The 25,353-nt window shown below is 44.9% G+C and overlaps 1 protein-coding gene across 2 annotated transcripts in view; it reads right to left on the reverse strand.

Moving 5' to 3' along the window:
- LOC141117739 (NACHT, LRR and PYD domains-containing protein 3-like) overlaps positions 1–25,353 on the reverse strand; it is a 498,266-nt gene that overhangs the window by 309,161 nt on the left and 163,752 nt on the right. For both annotated transcript variants that reach the window (XM_073610753.1, XM_073610752.1), the window contains exon 4: positions 15,047–15,218. In XM_073610753.1, the coding sequence (XP_073466854.1) occupies positions 15,047–15,218 (172 nt within the window). The remainder of the gene's footprint in view (positions 1–15,046; positions 15,219–25,353) is intronic.

Genomic DNA, 25,353 nt, shown 5'->3' on the forward strand with positions numbered 1-25,353 from the left:
CACTTTTGCCATGATTTTGGCCTTTCGGATGTTGGGGTTGGGGTAAGGCCCATATTTTCCGTCATAGTCGGACTTCTTCATGATGTGTACCATCTCCAACATCTCCCCAAACGACATATTTGTGGCCTTAAAATGTCTCCTTCTGGATTGGGACATGCCTGGATCCGGGCTTTCCTCCTCCTCCTCGTTGTTCGAATTATCACGCACCTGGTGTAACTCCGCCATCATGCTCTTCCCCCACTGCGCCAAACGAAAAGGGGCGGGGAATAGAATAGAAAGAACGTCAGGGGCGGGCGGAGTTACACACATGCGCAGTGTGTATAAAGCGTAACAAGCGTATTACGTACGATCTGTGAGCGAAGGAAGGAGCATTGGACACGCCGATCGTAAGAATGAAGGTAAGAGACAAACTTGGGCCTATACTGCTTCTAGATTAAGGCCTATATTGTAACAAGATTAGGAGAGTTTGGTCTGACATTAGGCTTTGTCTTGTGTTGTGTCTTGCAGTGAACATGGATATCCTAATGAGAGATACTGACTTCATGTCACTATTCATTGATATGCTAAGGGAGCTGCCCTGTCTGTGGGAGATTACCCACCCCCATTTCAAGAACCAAGCAAAGAGGAAGGCAGCACTGGAGCAATTGTGTGAAATTGTGAAGCAGGTGATCCCCACGGCAGACATCACTTATTTAACGATTTTCATTGGTGGCCTGAGGAGCACATATCTGAGGGAGCGCAAGAAAGTCCTGGATTCACAGAGATCCGGAGCAGCAGGTGACATCTATGTCCCCAGGATGTTGTACTATGACAGGCTGCACTTTCTGGCAGGCCAGACTGAACCCAGGCCATCCCTCTCCAGTCTTCCTTCCACGCTTCCTTCCCCCCCGGCTGAGGCTTCTGACGCCCAACCTGGGCCTTCCAGGCCACATGTGGAGGAGCCCAGATTGAGCCAGGTATAGCATTCCTCTAAATATTTCTGCTTGTACAATCAATGATGTTAACTAGATGTTAGTTGGGAGTACTAATTTATGATTGTGATTGATGAAGCAAAAACTAAAACCATGTCCCTTTTTCATACACAGGGAAGTCTCAGCCAGGAGGTGGCTGATCTGCAGGTCCCTCCACCCCCCCTGAAAACAGAAAGTGGCAGCAGGAGGAGTAGCCTAGAGGAGGCGGCTATCAGATTTTTTTGGAGGGCTACAGAAGTCCTGGGAGCACCACACACCATGCAGGAGAACCTTGCGGCATTCATTGCCTATGGAATGCAGAGGATGGAGGAGGGCCAACAAGCCATGTGTCAGGCCCTCATATCAGAGGCTCTGGCGAAAGGTGTGAGGGGCCAACTTACACCTCACACACAGCTTTGGGATGGTCCTCCTCCTCCTCCTCCCTCTCCTCCAGGTCCCCCCAGTCCTCCTCCAGGTCCCCCCAGTCCTCCTCCAGGTCCCCCCAGTCCTCCTCCAGGTCCTCCCAGTCCTCCTCCTCCTCCAGGTCCTACTCCTCCTCCTGCCACATCTCCAACTGCACAGTCACAGCCGGGAAGGAAGCGTGGAAGGAAGACCAGAGAGTGATTGCCCTGGGTCCAGTCTGGTCGGCCAAAAAATGCAGCCTCTTGTGGTACCACAGCCTGGGGACACACATGTCATCTGCTGCTATCCAAGTCTCTGTGAATCCTGGACCAGACTGCCCTCCCTTAGATATGGACTCCTCAGGCCACCAATTTTGATGTTGAAGAATTGATGTCTGCCGTGGGGGTCCCAGGCTTCACTAATTTCTCATGTTGATCCAGTGTTGCCTTCCTCTTTGTTTGGTTCTGATCCCTTAATAAAGGATTTTTGTTTGGAATTATACTCTCCTATGTGTTTTACTTCAAAAATGACAGTTGGTTTGTGAGGATTCAGGTACATTTCAAATATACAATGTGAAATGAACAAGGGACACCAACACCAAACAATCTCCTGGAGATTAAATAATAAAAGATATCAATGGTGTTGGGGTAACTTGCCACACAAAACACACCCAAAAATATTCTGGAGTAAAAATAAAAATAACATTGAACAGAGATCAGCCTTGGAAAAAATCCAAACATTAAAGAAAAAAAAAGGCTTAAAAAGAAAAAAATAAAAACATAAAAAATATAAAACTGTCAGATGTGACAACTAATAACAATATATTGAGGGAATCCCACTAAAAAAACACAAATAAAACTTTGTGAGAAGTGTGTGTGAATATGAGCAGCAAAACGACTTAATTCTTGTCACATTATAAAGAAGAAGAGAGTGCGCTGTATTAAACCATTTTTAACATTGCAGCGTGACGAAAGTGCTGTATCCATTGCGAACGCTAAGTTTACCAGAACGAGCTGTCCCATGTCGGAATTTCTTCTGAGCATGCGTGGCACTTTGTGCGTCGGAACAGGCCACACATGGTCAGAATTGACGCGATCGGATTTTGTTGTCGGAAAATTTTATCTCCTGCTGTCCAACTTTGTGTGTCGGAAAATCCGATGGAAAATGTCCGATGGAGCCCACACACGGTCGGAATTTCCGACAACACGCTCCGATCGGACATTTTCCATCGGAAAATCCGACCGTGTGTACGGGGCATTAGAGTCTGCAAAAGACTTGAGACTGGGGCGGAGGTTCACCTTCCAGCAGAACAACGACCCGAAACATACAGCCAGAGCTACAATGGAATGGTTTAGATCAAAGCATATTCATGTGTTAGATTGGCCCAGACACAGTCCAGACCTAAATCCAATTGGGAATCTGTGGCAAGACTTGAAAATGTCTGTTCACAGACGCTCTCCATCCAATCTGACAGAGCTTGAGATATTTTGTAAAGAAGAATGGGCAAAAATGTCCCTCTCTAGATGTGCAAAGTTGGTAGAGACATCCCCAAAAAGACTTGCAGCTGTAATTGCAGAGAAAGGGGGTTCTACAAAGTATTGACTTAGGGGGGGCGCTATACAAATGCCCCCCCCACACACACACACACACACTTTTCACATATTTATTTGTAAACAAAAATTGAAAACCATTTATCATTTTCCTTTCACTTCAAAATTACCACTTTGTGTTGGTCTATCATATAAAATCCCAATAACATACATTTAAGTTTTTGGTTGTAACATGACAAAATGTTGAAAATGTCAAGGGGTATGAATACTTTTTCAAGGCATTGTATAGTATACTGACATTGTTTATGTACACATATATACATACATATCCTTTTTTTTTATTTATGCGTGCTACTTCTCTCAAGGTGTCTGAAGTATGGGATCCCATATATATATTTATATATGTATATACAGTATAATACAGTACAATATATGTGTGTATATATATATATATATATATATATATATATGTGTGTGTATAACACGCACTTTTTTCCCCTTAAAATCAGGGGGAAATTGCGGGTGCGTGTTATACGCCCTGCGATCCCCCACTGACTGAGTGGAGCGATCGCCGGCCGCCGATTTGAAAATGGCGCTGCCGGCGCCGAAATACACAGAGCCGGTCCTTGGCTCTTCTCAGCCACTTTCGGCTCCACTCGAGCGGCGCCCATATACAGATAGCCGAGTGTACTCGGCTAGGTTCGGCTAGCTACGCTCACAGTCACACCCAGTCCCGCTCTATGATGGACACAGGGACTGTGCGTGACTGTGAGCGGAGCTAGCCAAACCTAGCTGAGTACACTCGGCTATCTGTATATGGGCGGTGCTCAGCCCCGCTCACAGTCACGCCCATCTCGAGCGGGACTACGAGTGGAGTCGAAAGTGACCGAGAGCCGCCGAGAAGAGCCGAGAACTGGCTCTGTGTATTTCGGCACCGGCGGTGCATTTTCAAACTGCAGTGACACTGACAAGTCACTGCAGTTTAACTGCAGCCTGGGCAAGACTGCAAATGGACACAGACAAAGCTGCAGATCGGCACTAACAAAGCTGCAAGGCTGCAAAATGGACACTGCTAAGGCTGCAAATGACACCAAGGCTGCAAATGACACCAAGGCTGCAAATGACACTGGACAAGCATGCAGATGGACGCTGTGCAAGGCTGCATTGATGGGCATTTAAATGTAAGTTTTTTTCCTTAAAACATTTTTTTCCTTATAATTCCCTTTTAAACTTGGGAACTTGGGGTGCGTGTTATACGTCGGCGCGTGTTATATGCCGATAAATATGGTATATATATATATATATATATATATATATATATATATATATATATATATATATATAGTGAGTGTACAGCTTGTATAACTGTGTAAAAAAATTGACATTTTGGGCCCAATTTGGACATTTTCACTTAGGGGTGTACTGACTTTTGTTGCCAGCGGTTTAGACATTAATGGCTGTGTGTTGAGTTATTTTGAGGGGACAGCAAATTTACACTGTTATACAAGCTGTACACTCACTACTTTACATTGTAGACAAGTGTCATTTCTTCAGTGTTGTCACATGAAAAGATATACACAAATATTTACAAAAATGTGAGGGGTGTACTCACTTTTGTGAGATACTGTATATATATATATATATATATATATATATATATATATAAATATTGAAAAGTAAACTATTTGTAAGACTAATCCTGAGGGATAGTATGGGCAGGGAGCCAACACAGGATCGATAAACAATAGATGCAAAAAAGTATAAAAATACAAATTGTATTCAGTATACAAAAATATCAACATCTAAAAACATTGGTGAAGATGGGAACAAGGATATAGAAATACAGCTGCTAAATGCTGCAGCAAACAATGATTCTGAAAGCCAAGGTGAGAAGCAATTGGTAGCTGCAAAAACAACCCTACATGTTTCGGAAAACACAAAAAGATTCATTTCTTTTCATGATACTGTACTTCCTTCTTCAGGGGTTCAGACAAAGCGTGCTGTTTCCTCCCATCACCGGGCTATTTAATACAGGTAAGTGCCGCACAGCCGAGATGAGCATTACCCTTGCATTTCTATATCCTTGTTCCCATCTTCACCAATGCTTTTAGATGTTGATATTTTTGTATACTGTATATATTTTGTATTTTTATACTTTTTTGCATCTATTGTTTATCAATCCTGTGTTGGCTCCCTGCCCATACTATCCCTTTTGGGGCATTTCTCTTTCCGTATATATATATATATATATATATATATATATATATATATATCACTCAGGAATTGCTGATAATTGTTTGGGTCTGAACTCTGCCTCCCAACCCCAGAAATGAACTCGACCCCCTTGGCACAACTGTATGGTAATGTTAGTGTAAGACCCAAATGGTAAAGAGAAACACAGTAGTAACACACTATACTGTATATTTATCGTCACCTTAGTCTTCGTCACTCCACCAACTGTAGTAAGAGATAGAGTCTCACACAAGTTGTAAATCAACCACATAAACAGTTTACTGAAGAAACTTGTTTAACACATTAGACACAGGGGTCATTCCAATATAAAGAATGAAAGTAATAACAATCAAAGTGTATGTGAAAACCAAAAACTCAATGGTCACTTGAGGAGCATATGCAGACAAGTAGAGTGGGACTTATGCTCAATATGATAAAGCCCTGATATTGAGCACCTTCCTAATCCAACCTCAGAGCACACACCAAACCTGCAGAAAAATATTAAGCACCATGCAGCAGTGAAATACAATACATTTGTCCATATCATGTACTCAAGGGCTCCCCTTAGATTGCAGTACACTGTTCAGCTCTGTGAACCTGAAGTTGTGATGTTGTATAGGAAATGACAAAGTCTCTTTTCTTCCTCTTCAGCTAGCTTAATTAGACTATACTGCAGTGTTTGTAAATCCAGGTAAGGAAATTAGTAGGTAGTAAATTAATAATAGAACTGATGTGCTGGTAACTGAAAGTTTGCACATAGAACACACTGGTAAAGCTTCTTCTTTAATAAATGTTGCAACTCAATATTACTTTGCTGTTCAGGGAAAACAACCCTGAAATTGTACTGTACACAGTCTATGTCTGAATGAACTACTCATGTGGGACTACAGATCCCAGCGACAGTCTGGAACTAGTTTAAATAGCAACAGTGCACTGTGTTTATCTGGGCAAGTGCCCACTCACCAACACAGGTCCAGATGCTTGCAAGGCTCTTCTCTTGGTGTCTCAAGCCATTCTGAGCTGGCGCCATCACAACGCGCTGCTCCTTCTGATGGCTGATGTAACTGTAGTGCAGGAAACCTTTAGAAATCTTGGATCCTCCGGTCCATCCGCACACCGGTCCCGCTGACTGTGATCTGGAGCTCCTTAGAGGCCAAATGATTCCGCTCCACGCCGTCCAGGCCACAGTCTGTTGGCCACACACCAACTTCTCTGTAGACATGTGCAATTAGTTTCGTATGAATCAGAAATTCGTACGAATTTCCAAAAATTCGTACATTCGTGAGGATCCGAAATACAAATTTTTATGCATACGAATTTTGTACGAAATTTAGTTTATTAACTTCGGATACATTTTTTATAACGAACTTTTGTTATTGTTATGAAAAGTTAATAAAACTAAAAGTTAAAAACCCCAGGAAGTCAGCACAGCACAGGGATGGTGGGAGCCCCTCATAATGATAAATTTATCATAACAAAATGTCGTTATTGTTACGAAAAGTTTACGAACCTAACTAAAATTCTTATTTCGTACAAATCCAAATTGGATTTCGAACACAAATTACGAGTTACAAATTCATTTTGTAAACTGAAAGGTAACCAGGAGAGTCCGCCTAAACCTGCACTACCACCTCCGCGCTAGATGAAATAGAGAGCACAAAATAGAGCTGCCACTTAAAGTGGGGTTCCACCCAAAAAAACAAAAATATCTAAAAAATTCTAAAAAAAAAAACAAAAAAACATTTGGATATTTTTTTTTTTTTAACTTACCTCTAAATGCCTGTTGCTAGGTGGTCCCTCGTAGTCTGCCCCTTCGTCTGCCTGGGCTGGTGACATCACTTCCCCCTGGCACAGGAAGGGCTTGGCTCTTCTCCCTCCCTGCTGTCAATCATCTGGGACCCTGTGCAGGTCCCAGGTGATTGAGCGGCCAATCACGGCGCTCGGCGCCGCTCGTGCATGCGCAGTGGGTGCCAGGCTGTGAAGCCACAGCCCGGCGCCCACAGTTGAAATGCCGGCGCCGACGAGCGGAGGGGGGGGACGAGCGGGGCTTCGATCCCCCGCACCGCTGGACCCAGGGACAGGTGAGTGTCCAATTAAAAGTCAGCAGCTGCAGTATTTGTAGCTGCTGACTTTTAATTTTTTTTTTTTCCTGGGTGGAACTCCTCTTTAAATATCAAATCATATATAAACAGAATCCACCCTCCAATGGTGCAGATAGATAGCGGCGCTAACTATAACAATGATGGAAAAAAATAAATAAATAAATAAAATAAAAAAATTGCTTAAAACCTCACTGTTCTTAGTACCTTGGGGTGAGTTAGAGATGTGCTGAATCTCAAAGGTGATGCATCATAACTTAGCACTCCCTCTTATAACACATATAGTATTAGTGATCTAAATGAATAGAACACTCCCGTGTGTACAACAAAATAAATGTCCCCCAATATTCCAACTAATATGTGATGAATATATATTACCATACACCACGTGAAAAAAAACAAATAGTTCCTACAATATATAGTCACTTGAAAAATATATAAAAACTAAAAATAGAATAGTATATGAAAACTAAAACTAAAAATTAAATAATAATATATTAAATAAATAAATTCCAAAGTGAAATAAAAAAAATCCAAAAATAGTCCACAAAAACAGTGATGATAATGTGTGACAAGAAAACACCACTCCAGGAAGAAAGTTCAGGTGTCCTCAAAATCGTTCTGCTGTGATCTGCAAATTTCACCACACCTCAGTGACGTGATTCCACTCCCGTCTGAAATTCAAACTCACCAGCTGTTAAGGCCTCCCACTCTCGTGTTTGGCCGAACAGAGCCTCAACCCACTCTCATGGGGGTTAGCATGCGTTCCAGATCTCTACTGCTACACACTGGCTTTCCTCCTCATAATCGTGAATTCATATATGAGATAAAAGAAATGCTCCAATAATGTAGTACCGTTAAAAAGATCAATTTATTCACACTAAAACTGCGTCAAATGAACTCACATTCAAATAAAAACTGGTAGGCAAAACACACTTCACAGTAGTATGGAAAACAGCACGGCACACTGCACAGGATACAAAGCGAAACCACAACACACGGCCACGACGGACCCAGGGAGTATGGAAGCTGGAGTACGTCTCACCCGCCTGCAGCGACCCGTCCCTCGGCCGATCCCCCGCTCCGTCACCCATCACTCCTTCCTCTAATCTAAGTGTTAGATTGCCAGACAGCTACGCCCCGACATATTTCATGACCAGCACTTGAATACTCCCTGGGTCCGCCGTGGCCGTGTTGTGGTTTCACTTTGTATCCTGTTCAGTGTGCCATGCTGTTTTCCATACTACTGTGAAGTGTGTTTTGCCTACCAGTTTTTCCCTTTTCTAGTTCTAGCAGTGGTGGCCTGTCCATAGGGGGCAAAAAAAAAAGCAAAAAAAAGTAAAAAAAAAAAAAAACAAGTGTTCCAGATCTCCACTGCTACACACTGGCTTTCCTCCTCATAATCGTGAATTCATATATGAGATAAAAGAAATGCTCCAATAGTGTAGTACCGTTAAAAAGATCAATTTATTCACACTAAAACTGCGTCAAATGAACAAATGGGGGACACCTGCTGTGGGGGGACTTTGATGGGGACACCTGCTGTGGGGGGACTCTGATGGAGACACCCTGCTGTGGGGGACACCTGCTGTGGGGGGACTCTGATGGAGACACCCTGCTGTGGGGGACACCTGCTGGGGGGGCTCTAAAGGGGACACCTGCTGTTGGGGGCTCTGATGGGGGACACCTGCTGTGGGGGGCTCTGATGGGGGACACCTGCTGTGGGGGGCACATGCTGTGGGGGGACACTGATGGCAACTCTGATGTAAGGGGACAGAGGCTGTTTTTTGGGGGGGGGCAGAGGTTGCATTTGGGGGGACAGAGGCTGCATTTGGGGGGCAGAGGCTTCATTGGGGGGGACACAGGCATGCTGTATTTGGGGGGGGGACAGAGGCTGCATTTGGGGGGACAGAGGCTGCATTTGGGGGGACAGAGGCTGCATTTAATGGGACACAGGCATGCTGCATTTGGGGGGACAGAGGCTGCATTTGGGGGAACAGAGGCTGCATTTAATGGGACACAGGCATGCTGCATTTGGGGGGGACAGAGGCTGTATTTAATGGGAACAGAGGCTGATTGTTAAACTTTGTAGAATACACATTTCTATTGTTGTGTAGGATCTAGGCTTGCTGTCCCTCTCTCCCTCCATCCCTCGTTCATCTCAGACGCTAACCACACCACCTTAGAGCCATGCCCACTATTTCGCCGAAACCACGCCCATTTTCACCAAGTGGGAGGGGTCAAAAAGGAAGGGCGGGGTCTGGCGCCCCCCCATCCTAAAACTTCACCAGCCGCCACTGATTTCTAGTAAGTGTGATTTTATCCTTGGGCAATAAATTAAGCTTTGTGTTACTGCACTTAGAAGTGTCTGTTTGTTTTTAATTTGCCAGAGTTTTTGCTTCCCTCTTGGAGTGCTGCTCAAGTGCCATCCTAGCCTGCTCTTTGCCTGATCAACACCACCATCTCTGTGGACTAATATCTCTGCTCAGTCTTTTTTTCAGAGCACCCTCTTCCCATCACCGTGTTTGTTAAGTTTTACTGTGTGCAAATGGAATTGAAGTGGAGTGTGTCTGTTAACCAAGTTAAAGTTAACCAAACACCTCTTTCTATTGATTAAAGTGCATCAAAGTACACATTTCCCTGTCTCTAATATAATTCAGTAATAAGCCCCACATCATGTTTGGGTGGCCAACAAGAAGAAGCGAACATTCCCATGGCACTGTGAGGGGCCCAGTTGGCCAACAGCATCTGTGTCCACGGGCAAAGGTGGACGTAGTCCATCCTCGGGGAGGGCACCATTTCCTCTGTTTAGTGATGTTGCCCTGATATCCAGCCACAGCATGCAGAGGAGGTGGTGGACTGGCTTACTAAACCATCCTCATCCTCTGTCACACAAGCAGAGATTGGCGCGCAGTCCACCACAGCTCCCAGAGTGGCTAAATCTGCCTCCTTGTCCACAGCTACTCCTGCCATAGCCCCAGCATCAGGCATGGAGGAGTCAGCTGAGTTATTTGAACACAGCATCAGCCACTTGCTCCTTGATGATGCACAGCCATTACTTGGATCTGAAGTTTGGGAAGGTAGGAACATGAGCCTACATGGGAGAACACTGGTTAACAACAAATTGGCAGTTATGTTCACCCAGCCACAGCGTATTGCCAAGTTGGCTCCAGTGATGGTGAGGATGGAGGGGATGATGATGATTGGGTCACTGATGGAACTTGGGTGCCGGATAGACCAGAGGAGGAAATTGAGAGGGAGGCACAACCCCAATGAGGCAGCCATCATGGAAGAGTAGAGAGCAGTCACCCCATTCCATCAGATTATGGAGCTGTGATCTCCCGGCTCACTTCCCATAGCTCAGCTGTTTGGGCCTTTTTTAGCACATGTGCAGCCGATCGCACTGTTGCAATTTGCAAACTTTACAACAAGCAGATCAAGTGTGGCAAAAAAGCCTAGGCTAATGACATCATCCACAGCTCTTTCGCTCACTCTTGTGAGAGTTTGCCAGGAAGGGAGGGGGAGAAGTCATAAGAGGGTCAATGCAGGGCTGCAGAGCTGAAGGTGTGCCTCTGTGTGTCTGTGTAAATCCAGGAAGTGAACAGGCAGCAGCTTCAGCTGCCCACAGGTAAAATGGCTGCAGCCAGACTTAGTGGAGAGAGATTTCTGCAGCATATTTTGCAAGTACAGAATCACTGTATATATAAAATATTATGCAAAGTGGTTGGAGGGAAGCTTCAGAATGGCAAAGATGTTTTATTACAAATTATGTGAGCAGACTGCAGTTCCTCTTTAATTGGCTGTATCCCATTGTTCTATTGTTTCTGTCTACCTTGGGAGCAAAGTATTATGGGATGTATATGTGTATGTGGATTAGCTGTGAGAGGGGAGGGGGAATTTCTCCTGCAGCCCTTCCTAATGGCTGTCTATTTGTCTCTTGTTACTGAATGTAGTTTACCCCACCCTTTGTCATTATGCAAAGAAGGGGGGATTGTCCCCTGAGTGTATATCTCTCTGTACCTGTGTTTTAATAAACAGTCTTATGTTTTCCACCACCCTACACTGATGTCTCGACAAGTAATTGGGTGGGCTAAGGAATCTTGGATCATGCTGGTACCGGGCAAGGGAAGCTCATACAGCGCACATACTCCTCTTGAGTATGGAAGTCCGTCACAGTCACCCCTGCACATCTGGTAATGAGCAGTGTGTTTGTCTGTGTGTCAGGAATACATGCAATTTTGTGACATGCAGCAATGTGAGCCAAGCCTTTGATTGGGGTGGTGTGAGACTGAAAATACTTTTCAAGGGTGCCTTGACTAGAAAAAGGTTGTGAAATGCTTTCCTACACTAACATGTGCACCTGATGGGCACACTGTGTGAACTGCATGAATAAATGCAAAGCTTCCTCTGATTGGCTGAGGTGGAGAGGTGGGTGGATGATGTCATGATGTGGAATGGGATGTTCAAGTCCCATAGCCAGAACAAAGCGCTGTGGAGAGTTTATACAGTGCACTTGGGCCAGCATGGACCAAACAAATTAGTTAAAGTAAAGCTGGAGATTAGTTTTAAGGTTTGACCCTTTGGGTATCTATACCACAAAATGTATATTTTATTTAAAAAAATAGCAATATATTGTGTTTTTGTGCACTAATTTTTTTTTTTGTACTGAAAATATGTTTGATAAACTGTTGCCTTCAGAATATATATAATGTGTGGGGATTTTAACTAATCTTTAGGCCTAAAATGTGCCATTAATGGTCATGGCCCTATGACCGAGACAACTATGGAACACATAAACATGCGACAAGACTTAACCGATTCAATACCAGGCATTTTCACCCCCTTCCTTCCCAGACCAATTTTTAGTTTTCAGCGATGTCGCATTTTAATTGACAGTTGCGTGGTTGTGCGACGTTGTACCCAAACAAAATTGACGTCCTTTTTCCCCCCACAAATAGAGCTTTCTTTTGGTGGTATTTGATCACCTCTGTGGTTTTTATTTTTTGCGCTATAAAAAAAAGAAGAGCGACAATTTTGAAAAAAACACAATATTTTTTACTTTTTGCTATAATAAATATCCCAATTTTTAAAAAAAAAAAACAATTTTTTTCCTCAGTTTTGGCCGATATGTATTCTTCTACATATTTTTGGTAAAAAAAAAAATCGCAATAAGCGTATATTGATGGGTTTGCACAAAAGTTATAGTGTCTATAAAATATGGGATAGATTTATGGCATTTTTAAAAAAAAAATATTTAGTAATAGCGACGATCACATTTTTTTTTTCTTGACTGCGACATTATGGCGGACACATCGGACACTTTTGACACATTTTTGGGATCATTCACATTTATTGCATTGATTACTGTGTAAATGTGACAGGCAGTGAAGGGGTTAACCACTAAGGGACGGGGAGGGGTTAAATGTGTTTCCTAGGGAATGCTTCTAACTGTAGGGGGAGGGGACGCACAAGGGGAGGAGACCGATCAGTGTTCCTCCGTTCTGGGAACACAGATCAGTCTCCTCTGAGCTGACAGGACATGGATCTGTGTGTTTACACACAGAGATTCATGGTCCGGCCCGGTAAACGGGCAATCGCGGGTGCCCGGCGGACATCGCGGCCGCCGGGCATACGCACCAGGTCCCGAGCAAAGTGGCGGGCGCGCAAGCATGCGAGCGTGCCCCCCCTAGACGGCCGGGAACCCGAGGCGTCATATGACATCCACCCAGGATGGGAGATCCCATCTGTGGACGTCATTTGACAATAGGCCGGTATTGAAGTGGTTAAAACATAAAATAGACCTGAGGTGTGCCTTGGTCATCTGGCCGGTATGCCAAGAAAAAGGGGCATACCCAAGATAAGTAATGAATGATTGTGGAGAGAAATGTGCTGAGAAGTGCCCTGAAAAGGGGGAAAAATGGGGGGAGGGTATCACACACTGGAACTGACCAGGAGCATGGGCGAGTGTTCTGCTTAAATACACCCCGGGCTCCTCCCATAAATTCAGGCCGCCATGCTGGCTTTCTTATTTAACATGTATGAAAAGAAATATGGAAAAACAGCCCTGGCAGTGAAAGGGTTAATACACTATGATCTAACATGGCTGGTATAATATTGATATATGTTCCATACAAGCAGTCAGAACACAATATTAATCAGATCACTTCTATATATTTATATATGGTCAGAATATGGGGACCTTTACCAGGGTCGTCTTTAACCACTTCAGCCCCGGAAGAATTTACCCCTTCCTGACCAGGCCATTTTTTGCGATTCGGCACTGCATCCCTTTAACTGACAATTGCGTGGTCGTGTGACGTTGTACCCAAACAAAATTGATGTCCTTTTTCCCCACAAATAGAGATTTCTTTTGGTGGTATTTGATCACCTCTGCGGTTTTTATATTTTGTGCTATAAACAAAAAAAGAGCAACAATTTTGAAAAAAAACAATATTTTTTACTTTTTGCTATAATAAATATCCCCCAAAAATGTAAAAAAAACAAATTTCTTCTTTAGTTTAGGCTGATATATATTCTGCTACATATTTTTGGTAAAAAAAAGCCAAATTAGCGTATATTGATTGGTTCGCGCAAAAGTTCTTGCATCTCCAAAATATGGGGATATATTTATGGCCTTTTTATTATTTTTTTTACTAGTAATGGTGGCGATCTGCCAATTTTAGTGGGACTACAACATTGCAGCGGACAAATTAGACACTTTTGACACTTTTTTGGGACCATATAAAAATGCACTGAATACTGTATAAATAACACTGGCAGGGAAGGGGTTAACACTAGTGGTGATCAAGGGGTTAAATGTGTTCCCTGAGAGGTGTTTCTAACTGTATGGGGGCTGGGCTAACTGGAGGAAGAGAGAGATTGCTGTTCCTAATCACTAGGAACAGACAATCTCACTCTACTTCCCTGACAGAACGGGGATCTGTTTGTTTACACTGGCAGATCCCCGTTCTGCCTCTCCCTGGAGGGATTGCGGGTGGACCTGCTGGCTGGCTCCCCCGCTAGCGAATCGGCACAGTTTGCCGTGTACACGCCCAACATACAATGACAGCGATTTATACAGCTGAGCCAACCTGCCACAGTACAACTGCAGTGGCTGGTCGGCAAGCAGTTAATAACTACTGGGACCCCATGACTGACTGCATAGACTATTTTCTGGAAAAGTGATCTTGGCCTTTAAAATTGTGCACAACTCTGAAAAAGGAAACAAACTTTGCTACACAATATTTTTTGTACAAATAAAACCGATATAACAAATCACTTCCAATGACACATTTAATATTTTTTAGGGTTTACATTCACTTTCCAGTTTTATAACCTCTCCATTCCAATGTGCAGTAAAGAATGATTTTCTAAAACAAGGTTGTTTCATTATAATCTAATATCAGTTTTCACATATAATTATTTTAGTAGTTAGGAGACTGGACATGGTGTACCAGAGAAAGGGGGAGGAGTAATGTGGTCACATGGTTTACAGTCCATAAAAAAGACATTATTAGAAATCCTATCTATACTGTTAAAAAAATACAAATTCTGATCTGACAGTGAGGATTTGTTTGAAAATGGGAACAAGAACAAATCTGCCATAGAGAAAAGAAGAGAACAAAGATAGTGGTGAGGAGTGCGGTGTATGTGTACTGTGTTTATCACTGACAATGGAGGCACACTTGGGATAATTGGTGTCAATCATTATTTTGGGATAATTAGTGTCAATCATTAATTTGGGATAATTAGTGCCAATCATTAATTTGGGAGAATTAGTATCAATCATTATTTTATCACAAAGTCCTGTTACCTGTCTGTGTGATCTCATCCAGAACAGACAATAAATTAGGATGAGGATGATCTTTCTGTACTGCATAGAGACATTTCCAGAGTCCAATCACAGCTTTTCTTCCCCGATCCCGAATATCTTGTAACAAGGTGTGAGAGAAGGAAGACGGGTCTTTTTCCATTGATCGGTATTTCTGGAAAATAGATCTTATTATTGTTTCATATCTGATGTTATAATGTAACTTCATTTTTTTGGATAAGTACATAAAATAATTCTGGGTGCTTTGAACACTTAATTCAGAAAAGAACATCTTGTTACAAGGAAGTTATACTGGGTACTGCTGACACATGTCTGAACGCTTCCAGGCCTTTGTGTGCTTTTGCATTTCTCCCATCACAATTGGATGTAAGAGGACACTACCAGAGCTCCAGGTGTTCCATCAGATATGGCAACCCAATATAAACAACACAGGAGTAAATGAACTAATAACTTTGCTTAATTCAATATTAGTAGCAACAGGTGAGGATAGAATACTAATAACACCTGTGTTTTGTATTGAGCTAATTGCGAGCACCCAAGGCTCTGAGGCGTGCAGATGGTTGTGTTCCTCTGAATTAAACGAGCATATCAGAAAAACAAAGGGAAGAGAACGGGATTGGATACCAGTTCCACCCGAAAAGAATTCATCGATGAGGAACAGGCAATATAGCAAAAATTTAATTGAAACAGATTCACATATACACCAATCAAAAAAATCAGACAATGTGATAAATAATGAACCAAAAAACCGTCACCATTAAATAAAATAGACAACGTTTTCTAGGGACAAAACACAGATGGCCACCACTAAACACACACATACACACTACTAATCAAAACGAAGAAGCAAGTCTTTTCAGTATATGCATATGATTGCTGTATGTAACAGGGAGGTAGGTGTGTGCAGTCGTAAATGATGGGGATCCACCAGCAGAATGCTAACATCAAGATTGATGAATGTCCTGCAATAAGGGCCACAGTGATAGTTAACTGCAGTTAGTAAAGTTAGATGCAATGAACCAGGTGGCCAGTAATGTAGGATTAATGTCCTATGCAGAGTGCTGTGAGTAAGTAGAGATGGGAATGTGCCTGAGTAGATACTTATGGTCAGTCACAGCCTTGGTGCTAATTCGGGGAGAGAAACACACTTTTGTATAGATATAGCATTCCCATGTGGGGAATAAGTGGATTCAATCTCACCACTCCGTAGACACCGATATGCAGCAGGCATGCAGAACAATTGGATCCATCTCAGACCATCTCGGACCATGCAGGACAGTTGGGTCCTTCTCAGACCATCTCCATACAGCTAAGCATTCATCTGTTGGCGGGATACATACAGTGACGATCGGGGGTAGTGGTGTTGAATTGAGGAGTGCCGCATATGAGCGGTATAGATCGTCATCCACTTCCCAGGTCTGTAAGGTGAGCCTCGCCGGCAAGCGAGCGGAATCCCCAAAGCTGGTGGGTGGGTCTGTGTGCATGCTAAGCAGGGCATGATGGCGTCATGCTGACGCATTTCATCTGTCACAGGGATTTCCTCAGAGCATGCGCCGTAGCCTGGGCAGACAGTTTATATAGCCCTCACGCTAAAGTACGTGAATACAACGGCTTCTAGTTGTCCAGGCAACAGCGTAATCAATGGACTGCCATTCGTACAAGAAGACAACACAAATTATTGAAAAAACTGGCCAGTCCTTGGGTGCAATAACTCCCCAAAATAGATAGTAAGAAGATAGATAGAAAAAATAAAGGAATTAGAAGCAATGCAGAAATAAAATAGTAATTAAATTAACCTCACCGAATTTGCACTTAATGAACATCACCTCTCATTGCTCAGTAGAGGCCTCTCCTTCTCTCCTAAGTCAGGGATGAACAAGTTTGAGGTATATAAGGATATTTCCCTCTATCTCAGAAAAGTAATTTTTAGATACTGGCATTCATCTAGACATTCTGAAATTAATCCAAGTACACAAAATAAGGAGGAAAGGGAGGCCCTAGATGCACTTGTCTCCCTTTTACAAGAGAATGCTGATTCTGACTCAGATATGGAGACATCTTATGAGCAGTCTGTACTGACACGTTCTGCTAATTTATCAGATCAGTTAAAATGCCCCCACTGTCCAAACGTAAATCTATTGAATTCTTCCTGGCACAGGTCAGGAGGGACTTATCTAAGATTAATTGGAAGTATAGGGGTATTGATAATCTCACGAGAGAAGAGAGGAAAGCCCTTAAAGAACTTAAGGAGACCCTGGGTATTGTCATCAAGGGAAGCGATAAGGGGGGTAACCTGGTCCTTCTCATCGAGGACCAATATGAAAATGAAGTGCTGAGATTACTGGGTGATAAATCCACTTATCGCAAACTTGACTCAAATCCCTTCCCTGACATTGTCAATTCATTAAATGACCTACTGAGCTTAGCTCTGGAGGAGAAATGAATCACTAGGAAGGAGTTCAATTATCTACGGGTATCTCAGTTTAATACTCCAACCTTCTACATTATACCTAAGCTTCATAAATCTCTACATAACCCACACGGCAGACCCATTGTGTCTGCTGTCAATGGTCCCCTTGAAAAAATTGGCAAATTTATTGATGCACTAATTAAGGAGTTACCATGACCTACCATCTTATGTGCAGAACACAAGGGATGTATTGCTACAACTGGACCCCATGGTCCTGCCAGAGGGATCTCTTATTGTAGGTATAGACGTTGAGTCTTTGTACACGTCGATTCCCCATGCATGGGGGGCTTAAGGCTGTCCAATTTTTTCTCGATAAGAAATTCCCACTCCTTGGACAGTAAAATGAGTTTATAGGTGAGGTTTTAACCTTTCTACTGGAACACAAATGTTTCCAGTTCTTGGGCACTTACTACCAGCAAATCAGGGGGACTTTAATGGGGGCACCCTGGGCTCCCTCATATGCATGCCTTCATCTGGGCATGTGGGAGGAGGAATCCGTTTATCCGTTGCCAATGTACCTCCGCCACAGTCATCTGTGGCTGAGGTACATTGATGACGTGCTGATGGTATGGGTGGGCACTGAGCAAGAGTTGTTGCTATTTATTAACGAACTTAACACCAATGATCGCAACATTAAACTTACGTACACTGCCCACCACCATACCCTTCCCTTTCTTGATCTGACTTTGATAGCTGAAAATGGGAAGATTAGTACCAAAACCCACAGGAAGCCCACAGCAGCGAACACACTTCTTTAGGCCACTAGTGACCACCCAAGATCCCTGATTAAGGGAATACCCATCGGTCAGTTCCTTAGAATTTGTAGGAACTGCTCCAGACAACAAGATTTTGATGTGGAAGCTAGGGACCTATATGGCAGGTTTAGGGATAGAGGTTATTCCCATTCATCTATTAGGGTAGCTAAGAAAAAAGCTCTCCAAACAGACCGTCAGCAACTCCGTATCAGAAAGTACTCCAAAGTTTCAAAAGACAGACATGAACCCCCTAGGATCATTACCAAATATGGTGCCCAATGGGAAAAAATTAAAATCATTCTTAACCATTGGCATATCCTTTCTGATTCTCCTGTCCTTGGTGAAATTGTGGGTGAACGTCCTCTTCTCACTGCTCGCCATTCTCGGAACCTTAGGGATCACCTAATTCACTCAGAATACAAAAGATCTCCTACCCATAATTGGCTCACCCAACTCCCACCTCTAAAGGGTATGTTTAAATGTGGCAGATGCGCTGTATGCAAGTTTGTTGATCGCACGGATGTGTTCGCCGATTCTGATGGTAAAAGACAGTTTAAAATTTACAACTTCATCAACTGTAATACCACGCGAGTAATTTACATGCTCACTTGCCCATGTGGAAAAAACTATGTGGGTAAGACTAAAAGGCAACTTAAAATCAGAATCAGTGAACACTTCCAAAGCATTCTAAGTAAGGATGATGAGCGCCCCATTTCACTACATTTTCTTAAATTTCATGGTGGGGATCCAACTGGACTTACATTCAAGGGTATCTACAGGATAAATCTCCCCCTGAGAAGGGGTGATTTTGACAGAATCCTTTGTCAGAAAGAAAAAATGTGGATATATACCCTTGACAGTATGTCTCCCCATGGGTTAAATAATGAGTGTAATCTATCTGTGTTCCTTACACCCTAAATTATATCACTGAGATATCTTTCTTTTCCCTCCCCCTGTTGTTATGTCAGAATCTGAATTCACATCCAACCCCGCTGATTATTCAACTTAATTTAATTACTATTTTATTTCTGCATTGCTTCTAATTCCTTTATTTTTTCTATCTATCTTCTTACTATTTTGGAGAGTTATTGCACCCAAGGACTGGCCAGTTTTTTCAATAATTTGTGTTGTCTTCTTGTACGAATGGCAGTCCATTGGTTACGCTGTTGCCTGGACAACTAGAAGCCGTTGTATTCACGTACTTTAGTGTGAGGGCTATATAAACTGTCTGCCCAGGCTACGGCGCATGCTCTGAAGAAATCCCTGTGACAGATGAAACGCGTCAGCATGACGCCATCACGCCCTGCTTAGCGTGCACACAGACCCACCCACCAGCCTTGGGGATTCCGCTCGCTTGCCGGCGAGGCTCACCTTACAGACCTGGGAATTGGATGACGATCTATACCGCTCATATGCGGCACTCCTCAATTCAACACCACAACCCCCCGATCGTCACTGTATGTATCCCGCCAACAGATGAATGCTTAGCTGTATGGAGATGGTCTGAGAAGGACCCAACTGTCCTGCATGGTCCGAGATGGTCTGAGATGGATCCAATTGTTCCGCATGCCTGCTGCATATCGGTGTCTACGGAGTGGTGAGATTGAATCCACTTATTCCCCACATGGGAATGCTATATCTATACAAAAGTGTGTTTCTCTCCCCGAATTAGCACCAAGGCTGTGACTGACCATAAGTATCTACTCAGGCACATTCCCATCTCTACTTACTCACAGCACTCTGCATAGGACATTAATCCTACATTACTGGCCACCTGGTTCATTGCATCTAACTTTACTAACTGCAGTTAACTATCACTGTGGCCCTTATTGCAGGACATTCATCAATCTTGATGTTAGCATTCTGCTGGTGGATCCCCATCATTTACGACTGCACACACCTACCTCCCTGTTACATACAGCAATCATATGCATATACTGAAAAGACTTGCTTCTTCGTTTTGATTAGTAGTGTGTATGTGTGTGTTTAGTGGTGGCCATCTGTGTTTTTGTCCCTAGAAAACGTTGTCTATTTTATTTAATGGTGACGGTTTTTTGGTTCATTATTTATCACATTGTCTGATTTTTTGATTGGTGTATATGTGAATCTGTTTCAATTAAACTTATTTATATTTTTGCTATATTGCCTGTTCCTCATTGATGAATTCTTTTTGGGTGGAACTGGTATCCAATCCCGTTCTCTTCCCTTTGTTTTTCAGATATGGCGACCCATCAGATTTAGTAACGGAAGTGACGTTTCATTGCGGCCTTCTTGCTACACCCCACAGTCCTCCATAGTAAGAATACAGTGAGAAGGCGGCAAGCGGACATCTTTATACACCCACCGGAGTCTTGCATCACACACTTATTTTTAACAGTTAACTCAGCTTATACAGTCAAATTAAGTATTTTGAAATCCGTCTGAATGTTTACATATTGAAAAAAAAAGCAGCGGTGAGCCTGGTGATCTCACATGTTTGCTAATATGATAGAACACCGCTGATTAGAAAAATCAACATCAAAACAGTCTGACAGATTTCAAAATACTCAATTTGGCTATATAAGCTGAGTTTACTTGTAAAAATAAGTGTAAAATGCAAGACTCCGGAGGGTGTAACAAGATGTCCGCTTGTCGATTTCTCACTGTATCCTTACTGTGGACGAGTGCGGGGTGTACCAAGATGGAGGCGACAGAACGTTACTCCTGTTACTAAATCTGATGGAACACAGGCAAGAGAGACAACAGATTAGATTGATACTATTCACTACAGGGGGTGATAATGGGATTAAAAACATATATTTAACCACATCCCACCTGACCAATAGCAAAATGATGGCCACAAAATGATGACCACAGCAGAGATCAGCTGTCCTGACTGTAGTCATATGATGTCTAGTAGGATAAGCTGCTTATGCGCGCCCTCGGGGGCATGCAGCACAGCGATCGGTGGTGCGGTGTGTCAGTTCGACACACCGCTTCTCCGATCTAGGTAAAGAGCCTATGAAGTAGGCTTTTTACCACATGGTCAGTTCTGTCCAATTACAGCTGATCACATGGTAACCAGGAAGTGCTTTTTATCCGCTTTCCTCTATTTGCACTGACAGGTGTGAGTAGAGGAGAGCTGATCAATGGCTCTCCTGACGGGGGGGTCTGTGATGATAACCAGCATATTGATTATCAGTGCAGACCAATCAGTGATGTCCACCAGTGCCCACCAGTAATGCCAATGAGTGCCCATAAGGGATGTCAATCAGTTCCCATCAGTAATGCCAGTCAGTGCCTCCTCATCAGTGCTGCCTATCAGTGCCATCTATCAGTGCCCCCCATCAGTGCCCATCATTGCTGCCCATCAGTGCCCATAATTGTCACCTATCAGTACCCATCAGTGCTACATATCAGTGCTGCCTATTCATGCCCATCAGTGCTGCATATTCGTGCCTCCTCATCAGTGCTACCTCATCTGTGCGCCTCATCAGTGCCCATCAGTGAAAGGAGAAAACTTATTTACAAAATCTTATAACAAAAACAAAAAGAACATTTATTTTTTCAAAAATTTTGGTATTTTTTTTATTTGTAGCAAGTGGTGATCAAATACCACCAAAAGACCGGTGGGGGCCCATCCATAGGGGGTGCCCGGGCACCGCTCCCCCTGCTGTGGTCACAAAAAAATTAAAAAAAGAATAAAATTTTTTTTTTTGAAACTGCCCCTTTAAGAATTTTTTTAAAAAAATGTCCGTTAACCAAGTGCACTGTATCCGGGCGCCGGACACAGTGCACTATGGGAAGCGCCACGTCAATGAAATCACGAGATTGCAGACGCAGTGCTTCATTGGCGATCGCGCCAACCAGCATCCGCCCGGCCAGGTGCTTTGTTCTCAGTCTGAGAACAAAGTCACTTCTGGCGGGCTAAAAAAAGATGGCCGCCGCGAGGACAAATCCCCGTGTGTTCAGTGGAGAGGGGAGGCCCCTCCCCTCTCCACTGAGCACACGGAGAAAACAAGAAAGGAATACATAGGCCGCTGCTGCTGGCTGGTCTGAACATGAGCAGCGGAGTTGGCCGGTAATCGGGACACATTACTGAAGCTGCTAGCAGGTAAGATTAAGCAACTTGTGTTGTGCTCTCAGACCTGCAGCAGCTGCCTGTGTAGTGGATCTGGGGAGGAGGAGGGGGAGTGCAGTGAAGGCTTGAGAGAGAAGCTTTTAGCACATTCCGGAGACATTACATCTGGATGGGGCTGCTAGTGTGGCAGGTAGGGGGAGGGACAGCCTGTCACACAGTGGATAATGCTATGTTATGCTAGTTGTTCAGGCTGTCCTCTCCTCTCATCCAGCTGCATTTACACCCAGTCTGAGAGCAGAGACCAGAGCTTTTCCCTGGCAGGGGGGATCCGATCATACTGGATGGCATGGTGACATTGTGCTGGGAGGACAGGAGATGACAGCAGGAGGGGAAGACAAGCTTCCTTCACTGTAGACTGATCTGTGATGGATCAGAACACTGACAGGCAGATCTACCATCTCCTGATCATTAAATATCTCCTTCCCTGCTGCATCCATCCATCCCATCCATCCATACATCCATCCATCCATCCACCCCACTCATCCATCCACTGCATTCATCCATCCATCCATCCCTCCACCCCACTCATCCATCCATCCACCCCATTCATCCATCCCATCCATCCATCCACCCACCCCATCATCCACCCACCTATCCATCCATCCATCCATCCCATCCATCCGCCCACCTATCCATCCATCCGCCCACCTATCCATCCATCCACCCCACTCATCGATTCATCTACCCATCCATCCACCCCACTCATCCATCCATCCACCCCATCCATCCATCCCATCCATCCATCCACCGCATCCATCCATCCACCCCATCTATCCATCCATCCACCCCATCCATCCAGACAAGCTTCCTTCACTGTACACTGATCTGTGATGGATCAGAACACTGACAGGCATATCTACCATCTCCTGATCATCAAATATCTCCTTCATCACTGCATCCATCCATCCCATCATCCATCCACCCCATCCATCCATCCCATCATCCATCCACCTATCCATCCATCCATCCACCTATCCATCCACCCACCCACCTATCCATCCCATCCACCCACCCACCTATCCATCCCATCCATCCACCCACCCACCCACCTATCCATCCCATCCATCCACCCACCCACCTATCCATCCACCCACCCACCTATCCATCCCATCCATCCACCCACCCACCCATCCATCCCATCCATCCACCCACCCACCTATCCATCCCATCCATCCACCCACCTATCCATCCACCCACCCACCTATCCATTCAATCCATCCACCCACCTATCCATCCCATCCATCCACCCACCCACCCATCCATCCCATCCATCCACCCACCCACCCACCTATCCATCCCATCCATAAACCCACCCACCCACCCACCTATCCATCCCATCCATCCACCCACCCACCCACCTATCCATCCCATCCATCCACCCACCCACCTATCCATCCACCCACCCACCTATCCATCCCATCCATCCACCCACCCACCCATCCATCCCATCCATCCACCCACCTATCCATCCACCCACCCACCTATCCATCCCATCCATCCACCCACCTATCCATCCACCCACCCACCTATCCATTCAATCCATCCACCCACCTATCCATCCCATCCATCCACCCACCCACCCATCCATCCCATCCATCCACCCACCCACCCACCTATCCATCCCATCCACCCACCCACCCACCCACCTATCTATCCCATCCATCCACCCACCCACCTATCCATCCACCCACCCACCCACCCACCTATCCATCCCATCCATCCACCCACCCACCTATCCATCCACCCACCCACCTATCCATCCCATCCATCCACCCACCCACCTATCCATCCACCCACCCACCTATCCATTCAATCCATCCACCCACCTATCCATCCCATCCATCCACCCACCCACCCATCCATCCCATCCATCCACCCACCCACCCACCTATCCATCCCATCCATAAACCCACCCACCCACCCACCTATCCATCCCATCCATCCATCCATCCATCCACCCACCCACCCACCCACCTATCCATCCCATCCATCCACCCACCCACCTATCCATCCACCCACCCACCTATCCATCCCATCCATCCACCCACCCACCCATCCATCCCATCCATCCACCCACCTATCCATCCACCCACCCACCTATCCATCCCATCCATCCACCCACCTATCCATCCACCCACCCACCTATCCATTCAATCCATCCACCCACCTATCCATCCCATCCATCCACCCACCCACCCATCCATCCCATCCATCCACCCACCCACCCACCTATCCATCCCATCCACCCACCCACCCACCCACCTATCTATCCCATCCATCCACCCACCCACCTATCCATCCACCCACCCACCCACCCACCTATCCATCCCATCCATCCACCCACCCACCTATCCATCCACCCACCCACCTATCCATCCCATCCATCCACCCACCCACCTATCCATCCACCCACCCACCTATCCATTCAATCCATCCACCCACCTATCCATCCCATCCATCCACCCACCCACCCATCCATCCCATCCATCCACCCACCCATCCATCCCATCCATCCACCCACCTATCCATCCCATCCATCCACCCGCCTATCCATCCCATCCATCCATCCATCCACCTATCCATCCACCCACCCACCTATCCATCCCATTCAACCACCCACCCACCCACCTATCCATCCCATCCACCCACCCACCTATCCATCCCATCCATCCACCCACCCACCCACCCACCTATCCATCCCATCCACCCACCCACCTATCCATCCCATCCATCCACCCACCCACCCACCTATCCATCCCATCCATCCACCCACCCACCTATCCATCCCATCCATCCACCCACCCACCTATCCATCCCATCCATCCACCCACCCACCCACCTATCCATCCCATCCATCCACCCACCCATCCATCCCATCCATCCACCCACCCACCTATCCATCCATCCACCCACCCACCCACTCACCTACCTGTACATCCATCCC

Source organism: Aquarana catesbeiana, linkage group LG13 (genome assembly GCF_042186555.1).
Source record: "Aquarana catesbeiana isolate 2022-GZ linkage group LG13, ASM4218655v1, whole genome shotgun sequence".
NCBI classification, from domain to species: Eukaryota; Metazoa; Chordata; class Amphibia; order Anura; family Ranidae; genus Aquarana; species Aquarana catesbeiana.